This window comes from Eublepharis macularius, chromosome 14, assembly GCF_028583425.1.
Source record: "Eublepharis macularius isolate TG4126 chromosome 14, MPM_Emac_v1.0, whole genome shotgun sequence".
NCBI lineage: Eukaryota > Metazoa > Chordata > Lepidosauria > Squamata > Eublepharidae > Eublepharis > Eublepharis macularius.
In genome coordinates this window covers 43,277,141-43,299,898 of record NC_072803.1, presented here as the reverse complement: position 1 = coordinate 43,299,898, position 22,758 = coordinate 43,277,141, and the positions used below count along the sequence as shown (strand labels likewise).

Here is a 22,758-nt window from a genome sequence, read left to right as displayed (position 1 = left end):
TGACCAGTAAAACCAGTGTTGAGGCATATACATTTTTCTGACCCAATTTGATGTCAGGTAAGAAAGGAAAAAACATGCTGGCCATACCCATCCCTAAAGGGCGCAACTATCATATTAAAATAATGTAAATACATTTAAGTTATTTAAATTGCTTTTTAGAGCCTACGGTGAAGAGGAGAATGGCTGTTGTCGGCTTTTCTTCTTCCCTAACCCCAAGACAGGCTTCCTTTTCCAGGGGAAAGACACATTCAGAGAGCGAATGCGGCTGTTGGCATGTCAGTCTCAAATTAGTGAGAGCTGGGTTCAGATCCCTGCTCTGCCAGGAAGTTTTCTGGGTGATCTTGGACCAGTTATCGTCAGCCTAGCATACATTGCAAGGTGGTTGTGAGGCTAGAACGGAGGGAACCATGTATGCTGCCCAGAGCTTGGAGAAAGGACAGGGTAAAAATGGAGTAAACGAGAAAACCGTATTCCTGAGAATAAGGATGGGGCAAAAAATATAATAGAGGTTGGTTATAAGGTTATGAAAGACTTCAGGAATACCACACAGACAGAAACCATGTGGTTGGGGCATCCTTGGCAAGGATAAATGCAGCTGACAGCTTTCATGAAAGCCCCTGGCTATAGGACTAGGACAACATTGCACAGTGCAGTGACCTGCGGAATTCATTGCTACAAGTTACAATGGCATATGATTTAGATGGATTTTTTAAAAGGACAATGCAAATTCATGGAAGATGCACATATTACTGGCTACTGGCTGTGATAGCTAAATGGACAGGCTGTATATCTTTCAAGATGGGAAAGACAGACAGATGAGGGCTGCTTTTCTCATGCTCAGCTTTTGAGCTTGCTGTAGGCATTTGGCTGCTATGGGTACTGACGGACCTCTAGTCTTATCCAGTGATGGAGTTCTAGTGCTATATTAATTGCTGTTACGGAAATCCCATCCTTTGACCAGCACTTTTATCATCATTACGCCAAGGATCCTATTGATGCAGTATATCATTGTTTACAGAGTGGCAGCAGTGTGGATTTATCAAGTGACTGGGCTGGCTTGCTGGACCATCTGGAAGTGGCTCATTTCTGTCACAATGTCAGCTTTTGGAACTCTGGTGTGTGCTTGTCTCCCAGCAGAGCACATCCATTGCCTCTACAGTTGCTGGCATGTCACTGGTGCTTGCTTGCATTCTGACTGTGCTGCTCTGCCCCTTGACTGGCATTCCAGGGTGTTTGACACTGTACTGAAAAACCTTGCTTCTTGCATCAAGGAGGCAATTGCTCGGGACAGCACAGGTGATAAATGAGGTTGAAGTCCAGGGCAGAACGTCATTAGCAGAAACCTGCCCTGTGTCCCCGAGAGCAACTCTCCGGCTGCCAGCTCTGTTGGCCTCTCTGCTCCGTGCTGCTGTCGAGGATGCAAGGGTCTTGGTTGCTCCCATGTCTGATGTTCTTGATAAAACTTTCAGGTATGTTTCCTTCAGAAGAGACCATGGTGACCTAGGAGTTGACTCAGAGCTCCTGTTGCTGCTGTTCCTGTGTGGAAAGGGGGGGCATGTTAAAGGATAAGGCTGCAGTAGTGTTGAAACTGCAAAGCCCAGTTCATGCCTATGGGGGAGTGATGTGATAGAACTGACTGCTTCTGACTGCAGATGGGGAATGTCCATGTTTGAATATTCTTTTGGTATTAAAAAGATCCCCCTGCAAACTGAAAACTAGCACAGCAAGATGAAAGCTCTGTCCCCTCCTTTCTCTGTTGGTTTCCTGTTTGCAGGGAGTTTTTTAATGGGCGCTTTCTCAAATGTGATCCTCTGTGATCTTCCTCTTGCAGTTTGGATTTGTGCATCGTACCACTTTATTCTCTTACATGTGTGAACCAGGCCTAAGTCTCTTGGAACAGAGTCCTGAGGCATTTTAAAAAACAACAGATTAGATTATGGCATAAACGTTTGCAAGTCAGAGCCCCCATCTTGAGATGCATGAAGTATTATGTTCAGTTGGCAGAGGGATTATCTGTACCCATATATCTGTGTCCTCCTGAGGTAATACTTCATGCATCTGGCAAAGTGGGCTCTTGTCTGCTAAAGTGATAGCGCAATAAACCTGTTAGTCTTTGAGGGGCCCCCAAATGACTTTTTTTGCTGCCACAGACAAATACAGCTAAGCCCCTCTCTGGAATGAAATAGAGATTTACTTTTAAGTAAATTTACATACAGTAAGGCTGGTAATTGTAAGAAATACAGGAGATTGCCAACTGAGATCACAAATTGCTGGATGGTTTGTTAGTCTTTTGATTTGTCAAATCCAGTATTCTAAAATTACGCTTAGTAAAATATGAGGGCTTTTTTCCCTGTTAACCCCACTTTGCTATACCTCCTTGAATGATTTCAGGCTGCCACTTGTTTGTGGCTCTGTGATTTTTTATTTGGTGTGCAAGGAAGTTTTGTGTCCTTGATTTTCCAAAACTACCGATTTTTGAGAAGGCAGGGGCAGAAGAAACTATAATATCTTGCTACCAAAATTCAACTGTTGGCACATCCAAAGCAGGAGCTGGTGTTACTTTATTCACTCTCTCTTTGTCTTAAAAGTGGTATATCCTGTCTGTGCTATTTGCATGAGGCTAATGAAGTTGTGTGGAGGATAAACAGGTGATTAAAATCCACCTCCCAATTTGTAAACCACTTCCACGGGCTAGCAGAGTGACTTAGAAGCTAACAATCAGGGCTTTTTTTCAGCAGGAAAGCGGGGGAACGGAGTTCCGGAACCTCTTGAAAATGGTCACATGGCTGGTGGTCCTGCCCCCTGATCTCCAGACAGAGGGGAGTTCAGATTGCCCTCTGCGCTGTGGTGCAGAGGACAATCTAAACTCCCCTTGGTCTGGAGATCAGGGGGGCGGGACCACCAGCCATGTGACCATTTTCTCCGAGGGCAACCCACTGAGTTCCACCACCTCTGTTCCCAGAAAAAAAGCCCTGCTAACAATCATACCTTTTCATGTCCCTGAGCAAAACACATGAACTGTGGGCAGGAACATTCCTTTTTCAAATCTCATCTCTGGTAAAAGCTTACTAAAAGATCCTAGGCAAGCCACTGTCTGCCTCAGTTCCGCCTCCCCGCCCCCCTCTGCAATATGTAGATGTTGGTCTACCTTATAGGACTATGGTAAAGATAATGTAAGTGCTTTGAACATTGACATACAATATAAATATTAAATCCACTTCCAGGATAAAAAAAAGGACCCATCAAATTTTTGTGGGTAAACGTTTGGAACTCTTGAGCAAGAACTTCCACATGGAAGTTTATGATTATGAGGATTCAACCCTTTGTACCCTTCCCCACAACAGATTTCTTCTAGTGATGCATTCTAGGCTCTTTTTTTTTCCTAGCTGGCCCTCAGCATCTCATCCAGGCGGTTTCTGTCCAGCAATGCGGGACCACCAGTGCACAAGTGTGTGACTTCGTCTGTGACTGCTGGGATTGTTCAGATGAAAATCAGTGTGGTAAGGTTTTTTATTTTCTTCCTCCTCCCTCACGTGCCTGAAGAGGAAAATTTAAGGTGAATGGCCCATTTTGTCAGTGCTGTTTTACTATTTTTTTTTTTAAATGCCAGTACTCATGATGTTCTCCCCTCTCAGCCCAAATACGCCAGGCCGATACTCCATCTGGTGGCATACCCCTGAAAAAAAGCCCTGTGTTTATTCCAGCCTTCTGCGTCCATTTGATTCTCAAAGCCAATGGCCGTCAATAGAAAATTTCCTCCTCCGTGAATTTGTCTTATCATTAAAAAGGATCTATAGGGTGCTCTGCTACAACACTAATAACAGTGGTGAATTCAATAATGAACACAAGGCTGTATCTCAAACCTTCCCTGTGACCTTTCCTTCTCTGCCAGGTGTCCTTCATGTGGCCAGTGCAGCCTTGTTCCCATTACAGTGATTACACGCAGGGCTTTTTTTCAGCAGGAATGCGGTGGAACAGAGTTCCGGAACCTCTTGAAAATGGTCACATGGCTGGTGGCCCCGCCCCCTGATCTTCAGACAGAGGGGAGTTCAGATTGCCCTCTGCGCTGCTCGGAGGGCGGCACGGAGGGCAATCTAAACTCCCCTCTGTCTGAAGATCAGGGGGCGGGGCCACCAGCCATGTGACCATTTTCTCCAAGGGCAACCCACTGAGTTCCACCACCTCTTTTCCCAGAAAAAAAGCCCTGATTACATGTATATCCTGCATGTACTGGAATGCATCTCTTTGTATGAAACTGGTCACTGGTATATAGATCAATATGAGGTTTAAAACATGTTCAGCTGTTTCATGTGTGGATAAGAATTACTCAGCACACTCTTAACGAATAATCAGTTGTACACTGTACACTGCTTGTAGATGTGTTCATTGTAACTTGTGGACAGGGCTTCTGCTGCATCTTCTGTACCTGAATGGTCAAAAATAGGAGGCAGCTGTCTGGAGATGAGGGACAATTCTGGTTGAGCATTGTCTCTGAAAGGGATTCTGATTATCACCCTGGAAGGGGATTGCTTGGATAACCCTTTGTTGGCTGGAGAGACAGAAAGTAGAAGAGACAACTGGGACCATGGCATTAGGGCTTCATCTGCCAATTGTTTTTTCTTTTCTTCCCCCCACCCCTCCAGGTTATCACAAGGTTTCAGCCATTCTGGAAACCCCTTTCACTTGTGACTTTGAAGGCAGCACCTGCGGGTGGAAAGATGTGAGCACCTCAGCTTACCGATGGATTCCAGCCCAGGCCAGCATCTCAGCCCAGGGGATGGAGCCTCCGTTTGACCATACTTTGGGCACTGATATGGGTAACTTGTTCTTGAAGGCATTGACTAAGGCCATGAGTGATTACCAATTGAGCATTCACTGTTGCAATAGCATCATTTTTTTAAAAAAAACAACAACCAAGTTTCTTTTTTTAAAAAAGAAAATTATTTTTTTAAAAAAAAGAAATCAGATTTCTAACCCCTAGTGGTCAATGTGTGATGGAACTTCAGAAACCAAAAAGGGCCGAGCAAGACTTTCTATGGGTAGTTGGGTTGGGGAGATTGTAGTACTCTGCATAGCAACTTGCCCTTGACTATATCCAATAGAATTCCAATAAATTCTTTCTAAGGAATTGTTTTGGTCTGCATAAATGGTGTGTCTTGGCTTAGAAATTTAAGATGCATCACTGCGGAATGACTTGATATATATTTATAAATCTATAGATCTGTTCAGCAAAGGTCGCTTTTTGTTCAGCATTTTTCCTTTTCTTACTTTATTGTACAGCTTAATGAAATGCTTCCTTTGTTCCTTTATTTTATAAGCTGAACTTTTCCAATTGTTTGCAAAGCTATTCATAATATTTGTGAATGAGGGATGCTTAGAGGAAGTACTGCTTCTCACTATGCAGGAAAAAGCCATCGTTGATTATTTTTATATTATCTTTTATCATCTTAATTTTGTAATAGCACTATGATGATGAAAAATAAAATTTTAAAAATGACAGTGGCTTCACTGGCTGAGAGTTAAAGGTAGTATATAATTTACTTACAGCTTCATAAATAAAGAATAATTAACAGTTGATTCATGCATGGTGGTCAGCTGTGGGAGAAGATAGATGGAGAGGGAAGGAAAGGAGAAAACTTTAAAAGGATGCTAGTGCTGGGAATCTTCTGTACTGCTTTCGCTGTCCGCACCTGAAAATCTGGAGTTGCAATTGTGGTTTATGTTGAAAAAATGCTGCAGATCAGACAAGACTGGAGGTCAATGGGGAAACCAGTGGAATACAGCAACAGCTGGGGTTCTCTTTAAAACTGAATGAATTAATGATGGGCGGTCTAAGCTAAAGAACCTGAGTCAGATGATTGGGCTATCTAGTTCAGTATTGTCTGTTGTAATTGGCAGGAGCTCTCCAGGGTCTCAAGCAGAGGCAGGTAGTCTTGTTACAACACCTGTTGTCTGAGATCCTTTAACTGGAGATGCCAAAGACTGAGCCTGGGACTTTTGCATACAAAGGCTGTGCTCTGTCACCAAGGAACATACACATTCAGTCACTGCATAGAATAGGAAGGGAATGGATGTCAAATTTAATTCTCCTTTAGGGCAGCAGAGTAGCTGCCTGCTAGGACACAGTTTTTCTGGTGATATGGTTAAATCCTGGCTGATTTGTATCCTAGACTGTGGAGGTGGAAAGGCAGATTTGTGTCTAATATCCATTCTCTGACTACAGATCTTGGCATTTCCATAGGTTGGTACATGACCACTTCGAAGCAGAGAGGGAAGCCTTCTCTTACGGCCAGGCTCACATCCCCCCAAATGAGAGAAGCAGCTGCAACATGTGAGATCCATGCTTGGTACCACCTGTGGGGACCAGGTATGTGGGGACATCTGGCAATGTTCGAAGGAGCCATCCATCCAAGCACCTTCCTCCACCAGACAGAGCCAACGGGCAGCTTCCAGTGCCCCAGTCATGTCCTGTAAGGGATGGTCTCTTCTCATGGTCTGGCCAAGTTCTTGTTCTGGTAACAGCTCAACAGCAGGCAGAAAACAGGAAGACCCTGGTTTGGATTTCACATCTATCAGGAACTGATTAGGTGATGTTAGAGAGCCTCGGTATTTTGCCCTCTATCCAAAATATGGGGATGATAATACAAACCTACTTTAGAAGTGGTTGTAAGGGTTATTAATAAAAACAGTAATAGTCGCCTTTTATAGGAGCTTTAGAGCCAAAACACACGAGAAGAAATACCCAGATTCAGCACGTGTTCTCTTACCTCAAGGTTTGCCAGGATCTGTAGGCGTCCTGGAAGCTTAAAGTTTAGCATTTACAGAGCAGCAGGAAGGGAAATACAGGCGCCTGTATTTCCCTTCCCCTTCCTGCTGCTCTGTAAATGCTAAACTTTAAGCTGCCAAGACACCTACACTTCCCAACAAACCTTGAGATAAGAGAACAAGTTTAGCATTTACAGAGCAGCAGGAAGGGGAAGGGAAATACAGGCGCCTGTATTTCCCTTCCTGCTGCTCTGTAAATGCTAAACTTTAAGCTTCCAGGACGCCTACAGATCCCGGCAAACCTTGAGGTAAGAGAACACGTGCTGAATCTGGGTATTTCTTCTCGTGTGTTTTGGCTCTTAGAGTATTCAAAACTCCAAAGCCATTACAACAGGCTGTTTGGTACATATAACCATTCCCCATATTACGGCTTAGATAATATATATGAAGTGTTCTAAATACTCAACAACTCTATGTAGGTTATATTATTGCTACTTGTAGTAGTAAATATTAAATACAGCATTTCTCAGCACAAAGGTTGCATACCCATGGGGGAATGTTTTAGCTTGTTGAAGTTCTACCTATGGCTCAGTCTTGAACTGCCCATGATCTTTGCCTGAAAAAATGAGCTCTGACCCATGAAAGATTATGCTGGAATACCTTTTATTAATTTTTAAGGCACCAGTAAACTCTTGTTTAATTTTGCGGCAGTAGACTAATACTGCTACCCCTCTGAAATTCCCCCCCCCCTTCTTGTGAGAGGACAGCAGTGAGGAAAAGATCCCCTGGGCATGTTCAGAGTTACTCCATTATGGATTTGCATGTTCCAAGGTTGATCTCTTGTAGTATTATTTGAAATTAGATCCAAGATGAGATTCTTGGGAAGGAATGGAGCAAATGGCAAAGAGAACTTCAGCTTTCAGACTAGGGATCAATCCTGAGTTTAGTGATATGGTCAAAGAGATTTCATTTCAGCAAGGGAGGAATTCACAAAATTTTCAGTGATTGAGTTTAAAAACACATCCTAGGAGTTATTCAAGGTTAAGTTGTACCAAAGCCATATATTTTTTAAAAAGCATTTGTTGTGCGCTTCTCTTGTCATTAAAATTGCAGCCATATTGTCAACTCAGATCCAACAGTTCCTTATTAATCAAAGGCATGTATGCCTCTGCTGTGCCTGTCTGGTACTTGGGTTTGTTTCATAGTTTGTAACCAAACAGCTGGTCAGAAATAGAAGGGGTCTTGTAACACAGTCACATAAGATTCAAAACAGTGGGGGAACAACATCCCTCCCAAATGGCATTGCTGCCCCCTAATGAGCTAAAAAGGCTCCAAATGATTCTGTTTTGTTAATGCAGGACTCAACGAGACACACCGGCCCAGTTTGATAGTGGAACTGATACATGCAAATGGCACTGTGACATTATGGCAAAACCCTCCAAGCAGTGCCTCCTCCTGGCGGGAATTGGTTGCCTACACTGGCCGAGTTCACGGGATGTTTCAGGTACCTGGCAAAGTCCTATGCTGTTTTTCAGTAGGGCAGCTTGGAGTGACTCCAGATCAGTCTCATAGTATGTCTCAGGAATCTGTTACCAGCATGGGAATGTACAAAAATGCCTTGTATAGCATTGGAGCATGGGTCCATTTAGCTCAGTGCTGTCTGCTCTCTAGGGTCTCTGGCAGAGAAAAATCTTTCCCAGAACTTGATATCATTTAAGTAGAGAGGTCAGGGATTGAAATGGAGCCTTCTCTGTGGAAATGAAATTTGGGAATTGTGGCTGTAGGAGTGCATCATGATGTGGAGGAACAACACAAAAGCACATGACTAGAGATGCATCCTGGGTTCTCCTGTGTCTTTACAGGTAACCTTTTCTTCAACTCAAGCCTTCTCTGAGACAATGATGGTGGCATTGGATGATGTGGAGTTCAGAAATTGCGGCCCCCCACGTAAGACAGAGCTTCTTCCGCTTTTCTTCTGTGGTTGGGGTTGATGGGAGAAGGGAAAGCCCAGAGTGTGTTTGGCTGAACGTCCATGTAAAACCTCTTTAAGCCCTTGAACATAGCAGCAAAATGCAGAATTCCTGTTTGTCCTTCATTAACATCGAGGATTACCTGATGGCAAAGAGTGGGGTGTTCTCCCTCCTCTTGTCCGCCATGTGCATGAAAATATGCAGCATAAGAATGTGGGAACTTGTAGAAGTAATGCAAGGACAAGGAGGGAGTTAGCCGTCTTTCATGGCAGCTGCATAGTATAGTTCTAGCCTGGATTTGGATAGGTGACCACTGGTTTTCCTTTGTCCTCTCTTTTTGGTCTCTGGCTGGGAGAAGTGCATTCTTTTCTCTGTCCCATTGCAGTAGTAGTAGGTTTAATTGTATATGGCCAAAGGCCGTCACAATACAGAGTTAAGAACAGTAAAAATAGAAATTTATCATACAAGCATAAAATACAGTTATTAAAATAACAAAAATAACCTTAATAAATACCGGATAGTTATGAAAAAAGTTAGTTTTCTGAGGAAACAATCTTGGCCCTAGTCTTTTTTGCAGTTAAGGCAAACAGGGATACTCTGCTAGTGACAAATGAATCAGTATCAGATAACAAAAAACCTAATTTGTCAATATCAGAGGTAAAGTTACACCCCACTAACATATTAGCAAGAAATTTAGCTCTAACCTCTGCATACATGGGACAAAATAAAGTGTAGTGTAGCAGAAGATCCCCAGGAACTGAGGCACCGCATATACAGAGATGGAGAGCCATTGGGCTTTGATGATATCTTCCTGTAAGTAAAGCTGTTGGCATTGTTTGAAAGTGCAGGGAGGTAAATGATTTTCTGAGATTTTGGGATGTGATATTCACTAAGTGAGGAGATCTAACATGATCTCTTTTGATCAGTTTAAACCAGGGGGAAGATCTGGATTGGGAAATTGTAAGACTGTCCAAAAGAGCATCACGTCTGTAGACCTGTCCCATTGCTCCGAGCTTCTGCTATGGGTTCCTAAGCTGATGCTGTTATATACAATGAAGTTGCTGGCTATATTTAACTAGAAAATGGGGCGGGGGTAGTGGGACAGAGTATCTTTCAGAAAGTGGATTCTGTTGTGCCAGAGTTTTGTGAAATGCCACTGATACAAACTGTGTAGAAAATAAGAGCTTCAAAAATCATTAGCTGGCCACTCTTACTCTGGACAATCAGTAATGTAGACAGGAAATAAAAGTGAGGAGCCCCTAATTATCTGGATCTGTTCTGACTCATTTCAGCCTTGGTCTAATTCAGAGGCAAATGGATTCATTATGTTCGAAGACTCCAGAGATCTTAGGAGACAGGCTGCTTTGAGAATAAGTCACGTGCAAGCAGGCCCAGTTGTCATGGAATGAACAAATAGCAGCAAACTATCACTTAGTCTTCTCCTTGTGGACCTGTGTCACAAAAACCTGCTTCAGTAGATCACTGCTGATCCATCACTCTTTTGCTGCTCCTGTTTAGATCCCCAGACCTGTGACCTGTATGAAGTTGACTGCCAGCAAGGTGGATGTGTGGGTTTGGACCGGATCTGTGATGCAACTGAAGACTGTAGAGATGGCATAGATGAAAAAAATTGTGGTGAGTATTCATGGCAGGTGCTAGGAAAGAAGGCTTGCTGAGAGATCTAAGTGGTATACCCCATGACTGAAGTCATGACAGGGTGGTGTCAGAGCATTGGGTAATGACATGAGCAGGCAATTTGCCAAGGCCCATAGACGAGGGCCTCTAGTATATGATTTCCCATTTCCTGATGGGAAGAACATCTGGGGATGGTAGCAGTGTGTGGAGTGGCGGTGGTGGCAGATACAGTGGAGGAGGCATCTAGGACAATAGCTGCTTGGTTAGTGAGGTGTGTGGGGTGGTGGCAGCAGAGGAAGGTATCTTGGTTAAGGTCTGCCAAACCTGGAACCTGTTAGAAAAAGGGACTGGTGATGTCTCTGGCTCAGACCTTCAAGACTACAAACAAAACAAAAGGAAGGCAAGAACCACAGAGTTAGACAGATAGCTAGGCTAGTATCAGTCTCCTTCTTGGCTACTCTACTATCACTCACTTTCTCTTATAGGTAGAATGTAGACCAAGGGAACTTCCTTCCTTCCTTCCTCTCTCTACTTGTTCCCTTTTCCTGCATGTACCAGGAGCAGTAGCATTGTATCTACTCCTGGGACAAATGAAGCAGATGGCCTGTTATCAATCTGAAGCTATCCTAGTTAGCTAGGTTAGTCACTTTTTCTTTCCACTATACTTAAGTTAATGTACTTCTCTAAATAAATAGATCATTATTGGTTCTTTAACTCGAAGGAGAAGCTCTCTATGTGCAATTTGTAAGATAGTGGTGGTAAATATTAGTTTAGGCCATGCTGCTGCACTGAGGCTCAGGAGGAGCACTCTGTTAATAAGGAAAGGAAGGGCTGTCTGACCGGTCCAGCCATCCTTAACTAAACCCAACAATTGGTTATGGGCCCAGCCTCACCAAGTTAATTATCAGAACATACCAATTGAGTTCTGATTAACCAAGTGGATATTAACACCTCAAAACTGTGGAGAGAGAAAAGAAATAGTAAGGCATAATGACTGCTACTATAAAAGATCAAGACACACATGTCTTTGTTCTTGAATACAATAACTTTGCTGAATGGAAAATAAGGCTGGTTTAATATCAAGAAAAGGCACTTGGAGAAACACCTCACAGAAGGCCCACCAGCCAAGGATGATGAGAGACTGAAGTGGAACAAGGAAGATGAAATAGCAAAAGCAGTCATTGTAAGTTCTATTTCTACCAATTATCTAGATTTGATTCAGGACTGTGAAACAGCTAAGCAGATGTATGACCTTATACTCAAAGAGCATGTGACAGATGATTGGGCAACCAGGTCATTTTTGCAGGATCAGTTGCAAGCATTCAGATATTCAGACAGACAGTGCTTTAAAGGTCATGTGAGAAAGCTACAGGACCTGTTCTTTCAGTATGCCCAAGCAGGGGAAGAAAAGGATGGTTTCTGCCAAGGTTGTAGCTTTGTTTAAATCTCTAGACCACGTTTCTACTAGTAATCTCGCAACTTGAAATAAAGGAAAAATTGAAAAGGAAGTTCCAAGACATAAAGCTTTAAACTCAAATTTACGAGAATTGCTGACCAGTTTGTTCAAAGTCTCCCTAAGAGCAAAAAATGCAAGTTGCCACCTCCAGCCCTGGAGACATTTCTCAAAATATCAAATTGCCAAGGGAACTACGTTGGCCAGAAAGAGACAAACCTTAAGCAAACAAAGGTTCACTGCAGCAACCCAGCATGAGATGGGGCAAGACTCATTTGCAACCACTCCAAAGGCAAAACAATTGGTTATGGGCCCAGATCCTGGCCAGATATCTCTAACTTACCACCTGCTCAAGCCCAGGAGTGGGAGCAAGCTGCAAGAACAGAGTTGAATGTCATGTACAAGAACAACACATGGCCACTCACTGAACTCCCTAGAAATAAGAAAGCTGTGCAGAGCAAGTGGGTTTTTAAACTGAAATGTGACAATGAAGGTAAAATCCAACGTTACAAAGCCAGACTTGACCAGACTTGTTGCCAAAGGCTACACACAAAGGTTTGGTGGGGATTATGACGAGACATTTGCACCTGTTGTGAAACACACTATGATAAGAACACGCCTTAGTGTTGCAGCATGCAAGGGGATGCAAGTAGAGCACCTAGATGTCGTGACTGCTTTCCTACATGGTGACTTAACAGAAGAAGTCTACATGAAGCAACCTCCAGGTTTCATTGAGAAAGGCAAGGAAGATCTGGTGTGTAAGCTTCAGAAACCAATCTATGGCCTAAAACAAAGTGCAAAATGCTGGAATGACAAACTAAATGACATCCTTCTAAAGGCAGGCTTCCAAAGAAGTGAGTCTGACTTACGCCTGTACACATGGTGTAAAAATGAACAATGGACTTACATTCTAGCAGGGCTTTTTTTCAGGGGGAACGCAGGGGAATGGAGTTCCGGAACCTCTTGAAAATGGTCACATGGTTGGTGGCCCCGCCCCCTGATCTCCAGACAGAGGGGAGTTTAGATCGCCGCAGCGCGGAGGGCGATCTAAACTCCCCTCTGTCTGGAGATTGGGGGCGGGGCCACCAGCCATGTGACCATTTTCTCTGAGGGCAACCCACTGAGTTCTGCCACCTCTTTTCCCAGAAAAAAAGCCCTGCATTCTAGTTTATGTTGATGACCTAATGAGAACTCAAGTGATGGCAAAGAAGTTGTAGATCATCTGAGCAAGGAAGTCACAATCAAACAGCTTGGAAACGTGACTATTTAGGCATTCAATACAGAGGGAAGCTAATGGAAGCTTCCTTCTCAGCCAAGAACAAAAGATCAGAGATTTAATGAAGGACTTAGAATTGGAAGACAGTGCTCCCAAATACATTCCAATGGAGCCTAACTATATCAAACAAAATGAAGCATCTGAAGAGCTACCCAAAGAGAACAGATATCATGAGATCTTGGGTAAGAGCTTATACATTTCAACCCTGACATGACCAGCCATTAGCCCAGCCATCCTAACTAAACCCTAATCCTATTGGTCCTTTGTATCACATGATCTGTGCTGGACTGGCAGCTGCAATACTATTCTCAGGCCTGTAGAGGAGCTGAAAAGCACCAAAGAGGTTAGCTGCTCCTTCTTCCCGCATACTGCCACAGCAGTGTAGGCGATAGTGCACCCCTGTTTTGAAACTCTTGGCATCTTACATGGTTTAGCTCATGTCCATTTTTGTGGAGTTATCTATAACTGGTGCTATATACATAGTTTACCCATCTGGTTTGATTAGAGTTATCATTGGTTTGTTGCAAACAGACCTGCTTAAGTTGTTGCTTTTACTCTGGCAGGAAAACAAATGTGGGGTATACTAATCTAGAGCCCTGAAGTACCCAGGGCCACTTTTTGTAACATTGCTGCTTTTAAAAAAATTATCCATTGTCTTTCCATTACTTGTGAGATATGGAAGGAGCTTGTCCATAAGTGCTAGAAATCTTATACAGCTGCACCTCTGGCTTCTTTGCGATTTCGGCAAATGCTGCCCACTCTCTTTGAAACAAATCTTCTCAACCATGAGAAGAATGTAATAGATAACCTGGTTTCTTGTGGAAAGGCACTAGAACTGAACCTGCTTCACTCGAGCCCTCAATTCTCAGCCTCATCAGTCTTTGAAGTCCTTAATAAATTATGACTGTACCTGAAGGACAGCCTTCGCTCTTTTAGCCTACTTGTGACTTAGATGTTCTTCTGGGGCCCTGTTCCAAGTGCCCACAGTGATGGAAGCAAGTTGAGTGGGCATGAGGGATGGAGGCATCTCAGAAGTTGTGCTTAGACTATGGAATGCCCTTTTGTCAGGTGACAGCCTCACCTTCAGATACAGGCTTGATTTATACATGATGCTGGCTGAGGCAAAATCATTTCCCCATTGGCCACACACATAGTGCCTCATTTAAGCTAGGTTGTTACCCATGGAAAACAGCTCTGTAGCTTCCGTGCCCAGGTGGCAGCTGGTTTAAACAAAGCACAGTGTGAAATTCCTGTGGGTGAAGAAGGCCTCTGTCAGCACCCTGTTTTAAATCAAACCTGAAATGCTTCTGTTTTGATACTCATTTGGAAGTACTGGAATCTGTTCTGATGCTACTGTTTGATCTTTTTAAAAGGTGCTCTGGTTTAAAATGACTTCTAATGCTGTTTTGTTGTCTTTACACTATGTGGGTTTTATGAAAAAAGTCTTTAGAAGCTGCCTAGAGGGAAGGTGGAATATATTCATGAGCTGAATAGATATAGGTGCTCTCATTCATTCATTCATTCATTCATTCATTCATTCATTCATTCATTCATTCATTCATTCATTCATTCATTCATTCATTCATTCATTCATTCTATCCCACCCTCCCCGTAAGTAGGCTCAGGGCAGGTTACAACAGTAAAACATAATTTACATTAAAAACTTCAGTAAAACCTCAGAATTCCTATTAACACCACCCCCAGACCGTGACTTTACACCTCATCCCTGCCAATAATACAAAGAGGGGTGGGCAAAAAGGAGGGGGAACAGTCCTTTCAGTCAGCTGTAAGTCCTATGGGGGGGCAGATGATCACATGGCCCCCTGACAGGAGGCTGGTTGGGAGGCTTTCCGATGATTATTGGATTGACCTCAACCATACGCCTGGCAGAACATCTCAGTCTTGCAGGTCCACCAGAACGATAGAAGATCCTGGCGAGCTCACATATCTAATTTTAATTCAGCTATTGTTAAAACTTAAGTGGATTCATTGCCCAATGAAAGCTGGCATCCTTAATTTCTTCTGGCTCTGAGTTTTTGGGATGGGAATGCTCTGGTTTCAAAGTACTGCCACCCTCTCTTCCCATACAGATTTTTTCAGTTTCTGTTCCTTCGATAATGGGTGGTGTGACTGGTTGTCTGAGAACAAGACCCTTCTGTGGGCAAATAGCTCCAGCCTCAAAATGGCCCCATCTCCCACTTTTCCTACGCGAGACCACAGTACTAACAGTCAGGAAGGTGAGTTTAGGAAATGCAGTGAGGTGTTTCTTGGGATGGCATGTTCACAAATGGCTGTATGACCCCCGCCATTTCATGGATGAAAATCCGGCCTGCTGGCACTGCTGAAGGCTCTAGTCTGCTATATGCTTTTATTCTGACAAAGATTGTCGTACTCTGTTTTAAAAGCCAAGAAAGTATTTGGGCTTTAAGTTTAATGTGCAGTAGGGGAAAAAATCACCTATTTTTATCAATTTGAAATATGCCTCAGCAGCTGCAGCCTGTGGGAGGGTTGTGCACTGCATGATGCATTAAAGGTCATATGTGCTTATCTACCTGTGGTGATCTTATCCCAGCATTTCTCTAAGGTGTCTGAGGTGGCATACAAGGTTCTCCTTGCCACTATTTTATCCTTACAACAACCTTTGGAGGAAGGTTAGGCTGAGACAAAGCAACTGGCTTGAAGATGGTGCCTGAGTGAGTTTAGAATCTAGGATCGGGACTACAAGTGACAAAAGGCACAGATTGGACACTTGTCAGCTTCCCTCAAGTTTTGATGGGAAATGTAGGCATCCTGGTCTTGCAGCTTGGCTCTCTGACTGCTGTCCAATGGACTTTTCAACTGTCACTTGTCCAACATTCCGCCAAGCTGCCTACATTTCCCATCAAAACTTGAGGGAAGCTGACAAGTGTCCAACCTGTGCCTTTTGTCACTTGTAGTTCCGCTCTAGGTCTCTCTAGTCCTAGACTGACATTCTGCTTCTAGCCTGAGGGGCTGTTCTATGACTATAATTTTAAGATGCTGAATGTTGTTTTTATGTCCTAGTTTGTTCCGATGTGGTAGTTCTTATGGCTTCTAGAGAAGTTAAAACCACAAGAAGCTACTGCAAAGAGGCTAAACCCTGAATAATGACAACACTTGTAACTTATACCAACATCATTTTAACAGGACTAAAGTAGAGATGGTTATTTACCAGGGACTGGGACTGTAAAAAGAGGATGGTTTGTGGAAAAGAGGAAGAATTGGAGCACACGCACTTGCTCACTGAAGTTCTGTCCCAGAATCTGTTTTCCAGTGCCAAGCATCTTCTCAGAAGTACATGGATAAATTACAAAAGGAGGAATTCTTTGGGGCACATAACAGAATTATTTCTCTGTTTCAAAACCCTGACTAGTTTTTGCACATTGTGGATAGAAGGGGAGAGCTTCCTGACAGATGCGCCCAGCTCCTCTCTTGAGAAATTAACCACTAATATTGTCCCTTTAGACTGAATGAGGGTTCTATTTTCAATGCTCCTCTAGTTTTAAAGCAAAGCCCCCTGCATGAAGAAAATTGGCACATCAGGAAGGAATGTTCTATTTCATCTGCCTCCCTGTCCTGCTAGTTCTCTCCTTGCAGAGAGGCTTCCCTCCCTAAAATGTGTTATGGTCACCTGTTTTTTGAAGCCTGTTCTCATACCTACTCCATTTTGTATCATAGGTAGGTGTAATGTTAAAGGCACTTTTAACTTCACCTGCAAAAACTGCAGAGGAAATCCTCTTTTCAGGGCTGTCATTCATTCTTTCATTGTTGAAGTGGGGGGGCTGAGAAACTGAACTTTCCTTGTTGTCCATGTCCCTTGATCAAATAGAAAGTTCTGCTTCTGGCTTCTTTAGAGAGAAGAGGCTCTTAAAGATGTACTAAAAGTACAAAAAGTTGTAAACATTAACTGTCATTGGAGATTTCTGAGAAAAGACAGGAGGAACAGAAATGAAGTACATTGCAGTCAGGGCTCGTTTTAAGGGGGAATGCACAGGAACACAGTTCTGGCAGTTCCTCAAAGAAGTCACATGTCAGGTGGCCCCGCCCACCTGACTCTCGGCCATTTTGGGCCTGGTTCAGCCTGGATTGGGGCCGAAACAGCCTGGATCAGGCCTCTGTAAGAATACAAGAGAGTATCACGAAAGAGCAGGAAACCAAAAGAAAATTCGTGAACCTAACGTTATGTAAATGTTAACTAGAAATTTGGTTATAGAAATAACAAAAAAAATAGACACATTAATACAACTTTATTATTGGTGTGAGTTATTGTGGTAGTTAGGTTCACGAATTTTCTTTTGGTTTTCTGGATCAGGCCTCTGACAGGTGGTGGATCACTCTCCCAGTCAGCAGCAGCCCGATCCTGACCATTTTGGGCCCCTTTTTTGCCATTTTCAGCCCCTTTTTGCCATTTTGGGCCAGGATTGGGTCCAAAACAGCCAGGATAGGTGATGACAGGGGGTGTGGCACATGCAAACCAGTTATGCTAATGACACACTTCCGGTCATGGCAATGGGTGTGCCTTATGCTAATGAGTTATGCTAATGAGTTCCTCCAGTTCTTTTTCTATGAAATGACCCCTGATTATAGTCATCGCTCCAGTGCAGTGGTTAAAGCATCAGAGTAGGACTGGAGAACCTTGGTTCAAATCCCCACAGAGCCAAGAAGCCATCTGGATTACTTTGAGCCCGTCACTTTTGCTCAGCCTAGCCTTCCTCACATTTTCCATTTTTTGAGCAAAAAGAAAATGTGAGTGAGGGAGAGAGGCCCTAATCCAGGAAGCCTTTATTTCAGCATAAATTCCCCCCACCAGCTGAACTTGCTTTCAAATACTTTCTCATGCAGGAGACAGTATTGTGGAGCAATCACTGAAAGATAGAACTGATGAGATTCAGGTTTAAATCCCCACTCAGCCACTGCATGTCCTTGAGCCAACTGCACTAAGCCTACTTTGTAAGGGTGTTGTGAAGATAAAACAGAGGCTGGGAGAATCATATACACCATCTTGAGTTTTTGGAGGAAATGTGGGATGAAAAAATGTGGTATTTCAGGTATTTGTTCAAAAATAGCTAGCAATGTCTCTTGGAGAATATATTGGAAGAACTGTAGTTGATTTAAGTTGAGTAAAAAACATTACAGGTGGAAGTTGGAATGGATGGAGGAGAGGGTGAGTTTGGGTGGCTGTAGGAATAAGGATGCAACAAAATAACAATAACAACATTCGATTTATATACCTCCCTTCAGGACAACTTAATGCCCACTCAGAGTGGTTTACAAAGTATGCCATTATTATCTCCACAACAAAACACCCTGTGATGTGGGTGGGGCTGAGAGATCTCCTAGAAGCTGTGACTGGCCCAAGGTCACCCAGCTGGCTTCAAGTGGAGGACTGGGGAATCAAACCCGGCTCTCCAGATTAGAGTCCCGCGCTCTTAACCACTACACCAAACTGGCTGTCCCACCAAACATGCCTGTTGGGTTAAAGGGACCTGCCTAAGATGCCTGTCAACCGTTGTGCTGTGAACTTCTGCAGGTTACTTTGTCTTCGTCAGCAACAGCCCCCTGAATATACGAGGAGGGAAAGCGTGGCTGATCAGCCCGACTCTAAACAGCAATGGTAACTGCTCGGTGAGTTCTTAGCTGGGATCTGTAGTTGTTCGTTGCTTTCATTCACTATCTTGGCTGGCCCTTTGGGTGTCAGACTGCCCTAGTGCCCTGTTTATCTGGGTAATGATGCTGTAGCTGCTTTGGTTTGTTTTCCCCAGTGGCTGTTGTACTTTCAGCGAACCCTTTCCACGTTGTCTTGTCTAATGTGGAACCCCTGAAGTCAGCAGGGGATTCTAACAGAATCTTCAAGAGTTGTCATCAGGCTCTTTTCCCAAAAGCTTGTCTGCTTTACTGATTTCACTAAGGAGCCTGCACTAATCTTCCAAGGAACCACGAGCTTTCCAAGAAAACCATTGAAAATGGTCTCTAATGGGCTGTCTGCACCCATTTCCTCAGGTGCCTCTTGCACTTCCAGATACTGCTACGCTCCTCTTCCTTCAGCATTGTTGTCCTTTTGCTTTCCAGCTGGTACTGTACATCCATCTGTATGACTCTCATGCCAACAGCCTGAATATCTACTATCGAACAGAAAATTTGACGCAGCTTATCAGGAGCCGCTCTGGGGAACTGGGCAACTACTGGTTCCGGGAGCAAGTGGATTTCCCTGAGCAGGAGAAGTTCCAGGTAGGCAGAGAGTGGATTGGTCATGAAGGAGGGCCAGTCCAAGACATAGTAATCATCTTAGACAATTCTTATGCAAATGCCAGTGCTTTTGCCATTCAATGCTTTTCATGTACACTATACCAGTGATCCTTACAGGAACCCTGCAAGGTAGGCCAGTGAGTATTTACTAAATATGTATGCCGCCCTATGAATTTAAAAAATGTTGAGACTGTTTCCAGCATTCAAAATACAGGAACAATAACGTGCACAATCAAATTTCATCCAGTAGAACAATAACCTAGTTCAGTTGAAAAAACAGAAACATTATCCATATCAAATAAGTAATAGCAGCAGAATACAATAATAGGTAACAAACAGTGGATAAATAGATAACAGTATTAGCAGCAACACTTCCTGAAGGGCAAGGCATACATTATATGGAATTATGCTGTATTGAAGCTGCAATAAGAAATTTAGTATATATGCTATAGAAATACTTGTTTTTTGTTTCACTGAATATTGGAAGTATAAATTAATTGATGTCCTCTTTAGGGAAATATGGATACCATTTTGAATATGTGCCCTAGAAATACTTATATCTTGCTTGGCTTATTGAAAATTGAAGGTATGGGCTCTGGATGATGCTTTACTTAATCTGTTTTGTGATGTGGATATGAATCTTGATTTTTAAATTGTATTTGTATCTTATTTAAATTTTGTAAATTATTATATGAAGAAAATAAATTTTTAAAAGGTGGGTAGGAAAGCATGCACGTGCACTCCAGCAACCATTAAACGTACACACAAATGCCTGGGCAACCCAACTCTGTGTGTTGTACCCAGGGCTTTTTTTCTGGGGAAAGAGGTGGTAGAACTCAATGGGTTGCCCTCGGAGAAAATGGTCACATGGGCTGGTGGCCCCGCCCCTGATCTCCAGACAGAGGGGAGTTTAGATTGCCCACCGCGCCGCTCAGCGCCATCCAGATTAGCCCTATGTAGGAGATGCCATGCAACAGAGAAAGCTCTGCTCTTTGTGGCTCTGCTTCTGATTTCCAGGGACTGGGGGGCACAGAGCAGGGTCTCTGATGCAGATCATTTTGCTCCCCTGCCCATGTTGTAGATGGGCAACTCAAGCTAAGAGTGAGTGGCTTGCCCAAACCTAGCAAGTTTGTGGCAGTGCTGAGATTAGAGCTGGGGACCACAGCTCCTTCCCTTAGCTGCTGTGCTGCTGCATCAGTGTAAAGCAGCACTATGAGTGTCTTCCTGAGCAGTGATCAGTGAAGCTCACCCACTATCTTCCACCCACACCAATCCAATCAAAGACACAGGAACCTAGATGGCAACATCAATCCTCTATTCCTTGCCAGTATCAGTCCTGCCAGGAATGCTGTCCCCTGCTCTCTTGTAGCTCTTCAAAGCACAGGAACGGGGCCAGGGAGGGAAGAGGAGGCCGGCAGCCCCAGAGGTGGGTTCTGCAGAAACCGGCTGGGCTCTGCTGCCTGCGTTGATCAGGGTTCGTTTTGTTTGCTCAGATTGTCATTGAGGGGGTGATTGAAATGGGGCATACCGGGAGCATTGCACTGGATGATCTGATCCTGTCGTCTGGTTGCAGAAATCAAACAGGTGAGTACAGAATGTGGGGGACAGGCCGGTAGTCAGAAATCTTGTGGCAAGGGAGCCTAAAAATACACTGGAGAAGTTCACCTTAAGCCTAGTATCCACAGCAAAAATCTAAATAATAAGTCTGATATGCTTAAAGGTACTTAATGTATGTATTTAGTTCTTCTCTGATGGGGCCTAATGTCTCCATAAAGGGGCTGGGCCCTCACAATCCCCCCCCCCTTAGCTATTGTCAGGCAGTTCATGAATATATTCTCCATTTCCATTGCCTATGGAATTTTAGCTAATCCATATTACCTCTGTACCTCTGTCACCATGATGTTTCCTCTGGGTCTTCTTCATCTAGCTCAAGTTGTCCATGTAACTAGTGGAACCAGGGTCCACTGATGGCCGCTAGCTGATATGGCTTTCAAAAAAAAAAGGAAAAAAGTAACGGAAGAGAGATCCCATAATGGCTATTCGCCACAACTGCTACAAGGAACCTTCATGTTCACAGGCAGCCTACCTCTGAAAACCAGTTTCTGGGGGCATGAACAGGGGACGCTTTGGCCTCGTGTCCTTTTCTTGTAGGCTTCTTGATTGGCCATGGTGGGAAACTCTGAGGGACAAGATTAACCTTTTGGTCTGGTCCACCAGAGCTCTTCTCGTGTTGCTAAATAGTTGAGGTGGATTGCAAAGTGCTGTCCGGAGACCTTCCTGCAAACCCTGCTCTGTTAAAACGAATAGCCCTGTCTATGCTACAGCCAGCAGGAAAGCTGATTTCTTTGCCCTGGGTGCATCCTTTCCTCCCATTTAGATCATCTTAGTGTCCCTTCTGAGTTGGAACCCGAAAGCCCCTGCCCTGTGGACCAGTTTGTGTGCGCCAATAAGTCATGCATCAGTGCGGAGCTGACTTGTGACTTTAAGGACGATTGTGGTGACGGCTCTGATGAGGAGAGTTGCGGTAAGTGTCAAACGCATATCATGCGGCTGGGCAGAGAGCAACAGGGAACGCTGGGGAACCAGAACCCTATTATTCCATGAATGTTGTTATTCTACATAATGTGGCAAGAGGTGAAAATTTCCTCTTTCCAAGAATATTAGATTTCATTTTTCAAAGAAATAGATTTCTAGGCCTAGTGACTGTGAATATATGCTTGGATACGGCAGCCACGCCCTGCTGCAGCCTTAGAATTCAGAGAAATGGCTCAATAAAGATTCCCAGAAATCAAGGGACTAGGATAAGTTATGTGACACTGAGGATGGAACAAATTGGTATATCATCATGGAATCTGGCTTTTCTTGGTGTAGAAATGTAATCCCTCAAATCACTGAACGGCTTGGCGTCTCATGGCCCTCATGGATAACCCGAGTGTTTCATTTCACTGAGCGCAGCATTTCCAGACATCCAATGGTTGCTTTCCAAATCAGAATTAGAAGGATACTTCATTCCTATTCCTTAAAACAGTTATTTCTAGAGTGTGAAATAGGACATGCCTGTCCTCAGAGGAAGCCTGGTCCATGTGTTTACTGCACAGAGTCACTGTTCCGAGCATACGATCTGATTTGGCTGAGAACAATGACTCATGCAGAGATGAAACAGCCCATCTCCTTTGTGCAGAGGTAGTTCTACCACATATTGGGAGTAACTGATTAATCCATTCACTTCCAATACAATTAGGCAGAATTGCAAATCTGTAGGAGAGGCTGATAGCTCTTGGTTTGTTTTGTTTAGTGACTTATACAGATATACAACAGGCACACTAACTTATTTTGTGGTCCCAGGAGCCTTATTAAAATTTTACTTTTCTGCTGCACATAAACAATACTTTCTC

General features: G+C 43.6%; 1 protein-coding gene across 1 annotated transcript in view; it reads left to right on the top strand.

Annotated features, from left to right (window-relative positions):
* The first annotated feature begins 1,394 nt into the window (after window positions 1-1,394).
* MAMDC4 (MAM domain containing 4) overlaps window positions 1,395-22,758 on the top strand; it is a 41,464-nt gene continuing 20,100 nt past the window's right edge. The window contains exons 1-12 of the mRNA XM_054997182.1: window positions 1,395-1,469; window positions 3,387-3,500; window positions 4,644-4,817; window positions 6,242-6,367; window positions 8,124-8,269; window positions 8,628-8,712; window positions 10,254-10,370; window positions 15,190-15,336; window positions 18,648-18,742; window positions 19,187-19,345; window positions 20,857-20,947; window positions 21,741-21,887. Of these exons, the coding sequence (XP_054853157.1) occupies window positions 1,418-1,469; window positions 3,387-3,500; window positions 4,644-4,817; window positions 6,242-6,367; window positions 8,124-8,269; window positions 8,628-8,712; window positions 10,254-10,370; window positions 15,190-15,336; window positions 18,648-18,742; window positions 19,187-19,345; window positions 20,857-20,947; window positions 21,741-21,887 (1,453 nt within the window). The 5' untranslated portion in view covers window positions 1,395-1,417. The remainder of the gene's footprint in view (window positions 1,470-3,386; window positions 3,501-4,643; window positions 4,818-6,241; window positions 6,368-8,123; window positions 8,270-8,627; window positions 8,713-10,253; window positions 10,371-15,189; window positions 15,337-18,647; window positions 18,743-19,186; window positions 19,346-20,856; window positions 20,948-21,740; window positions 21,888-22,758) is intronic.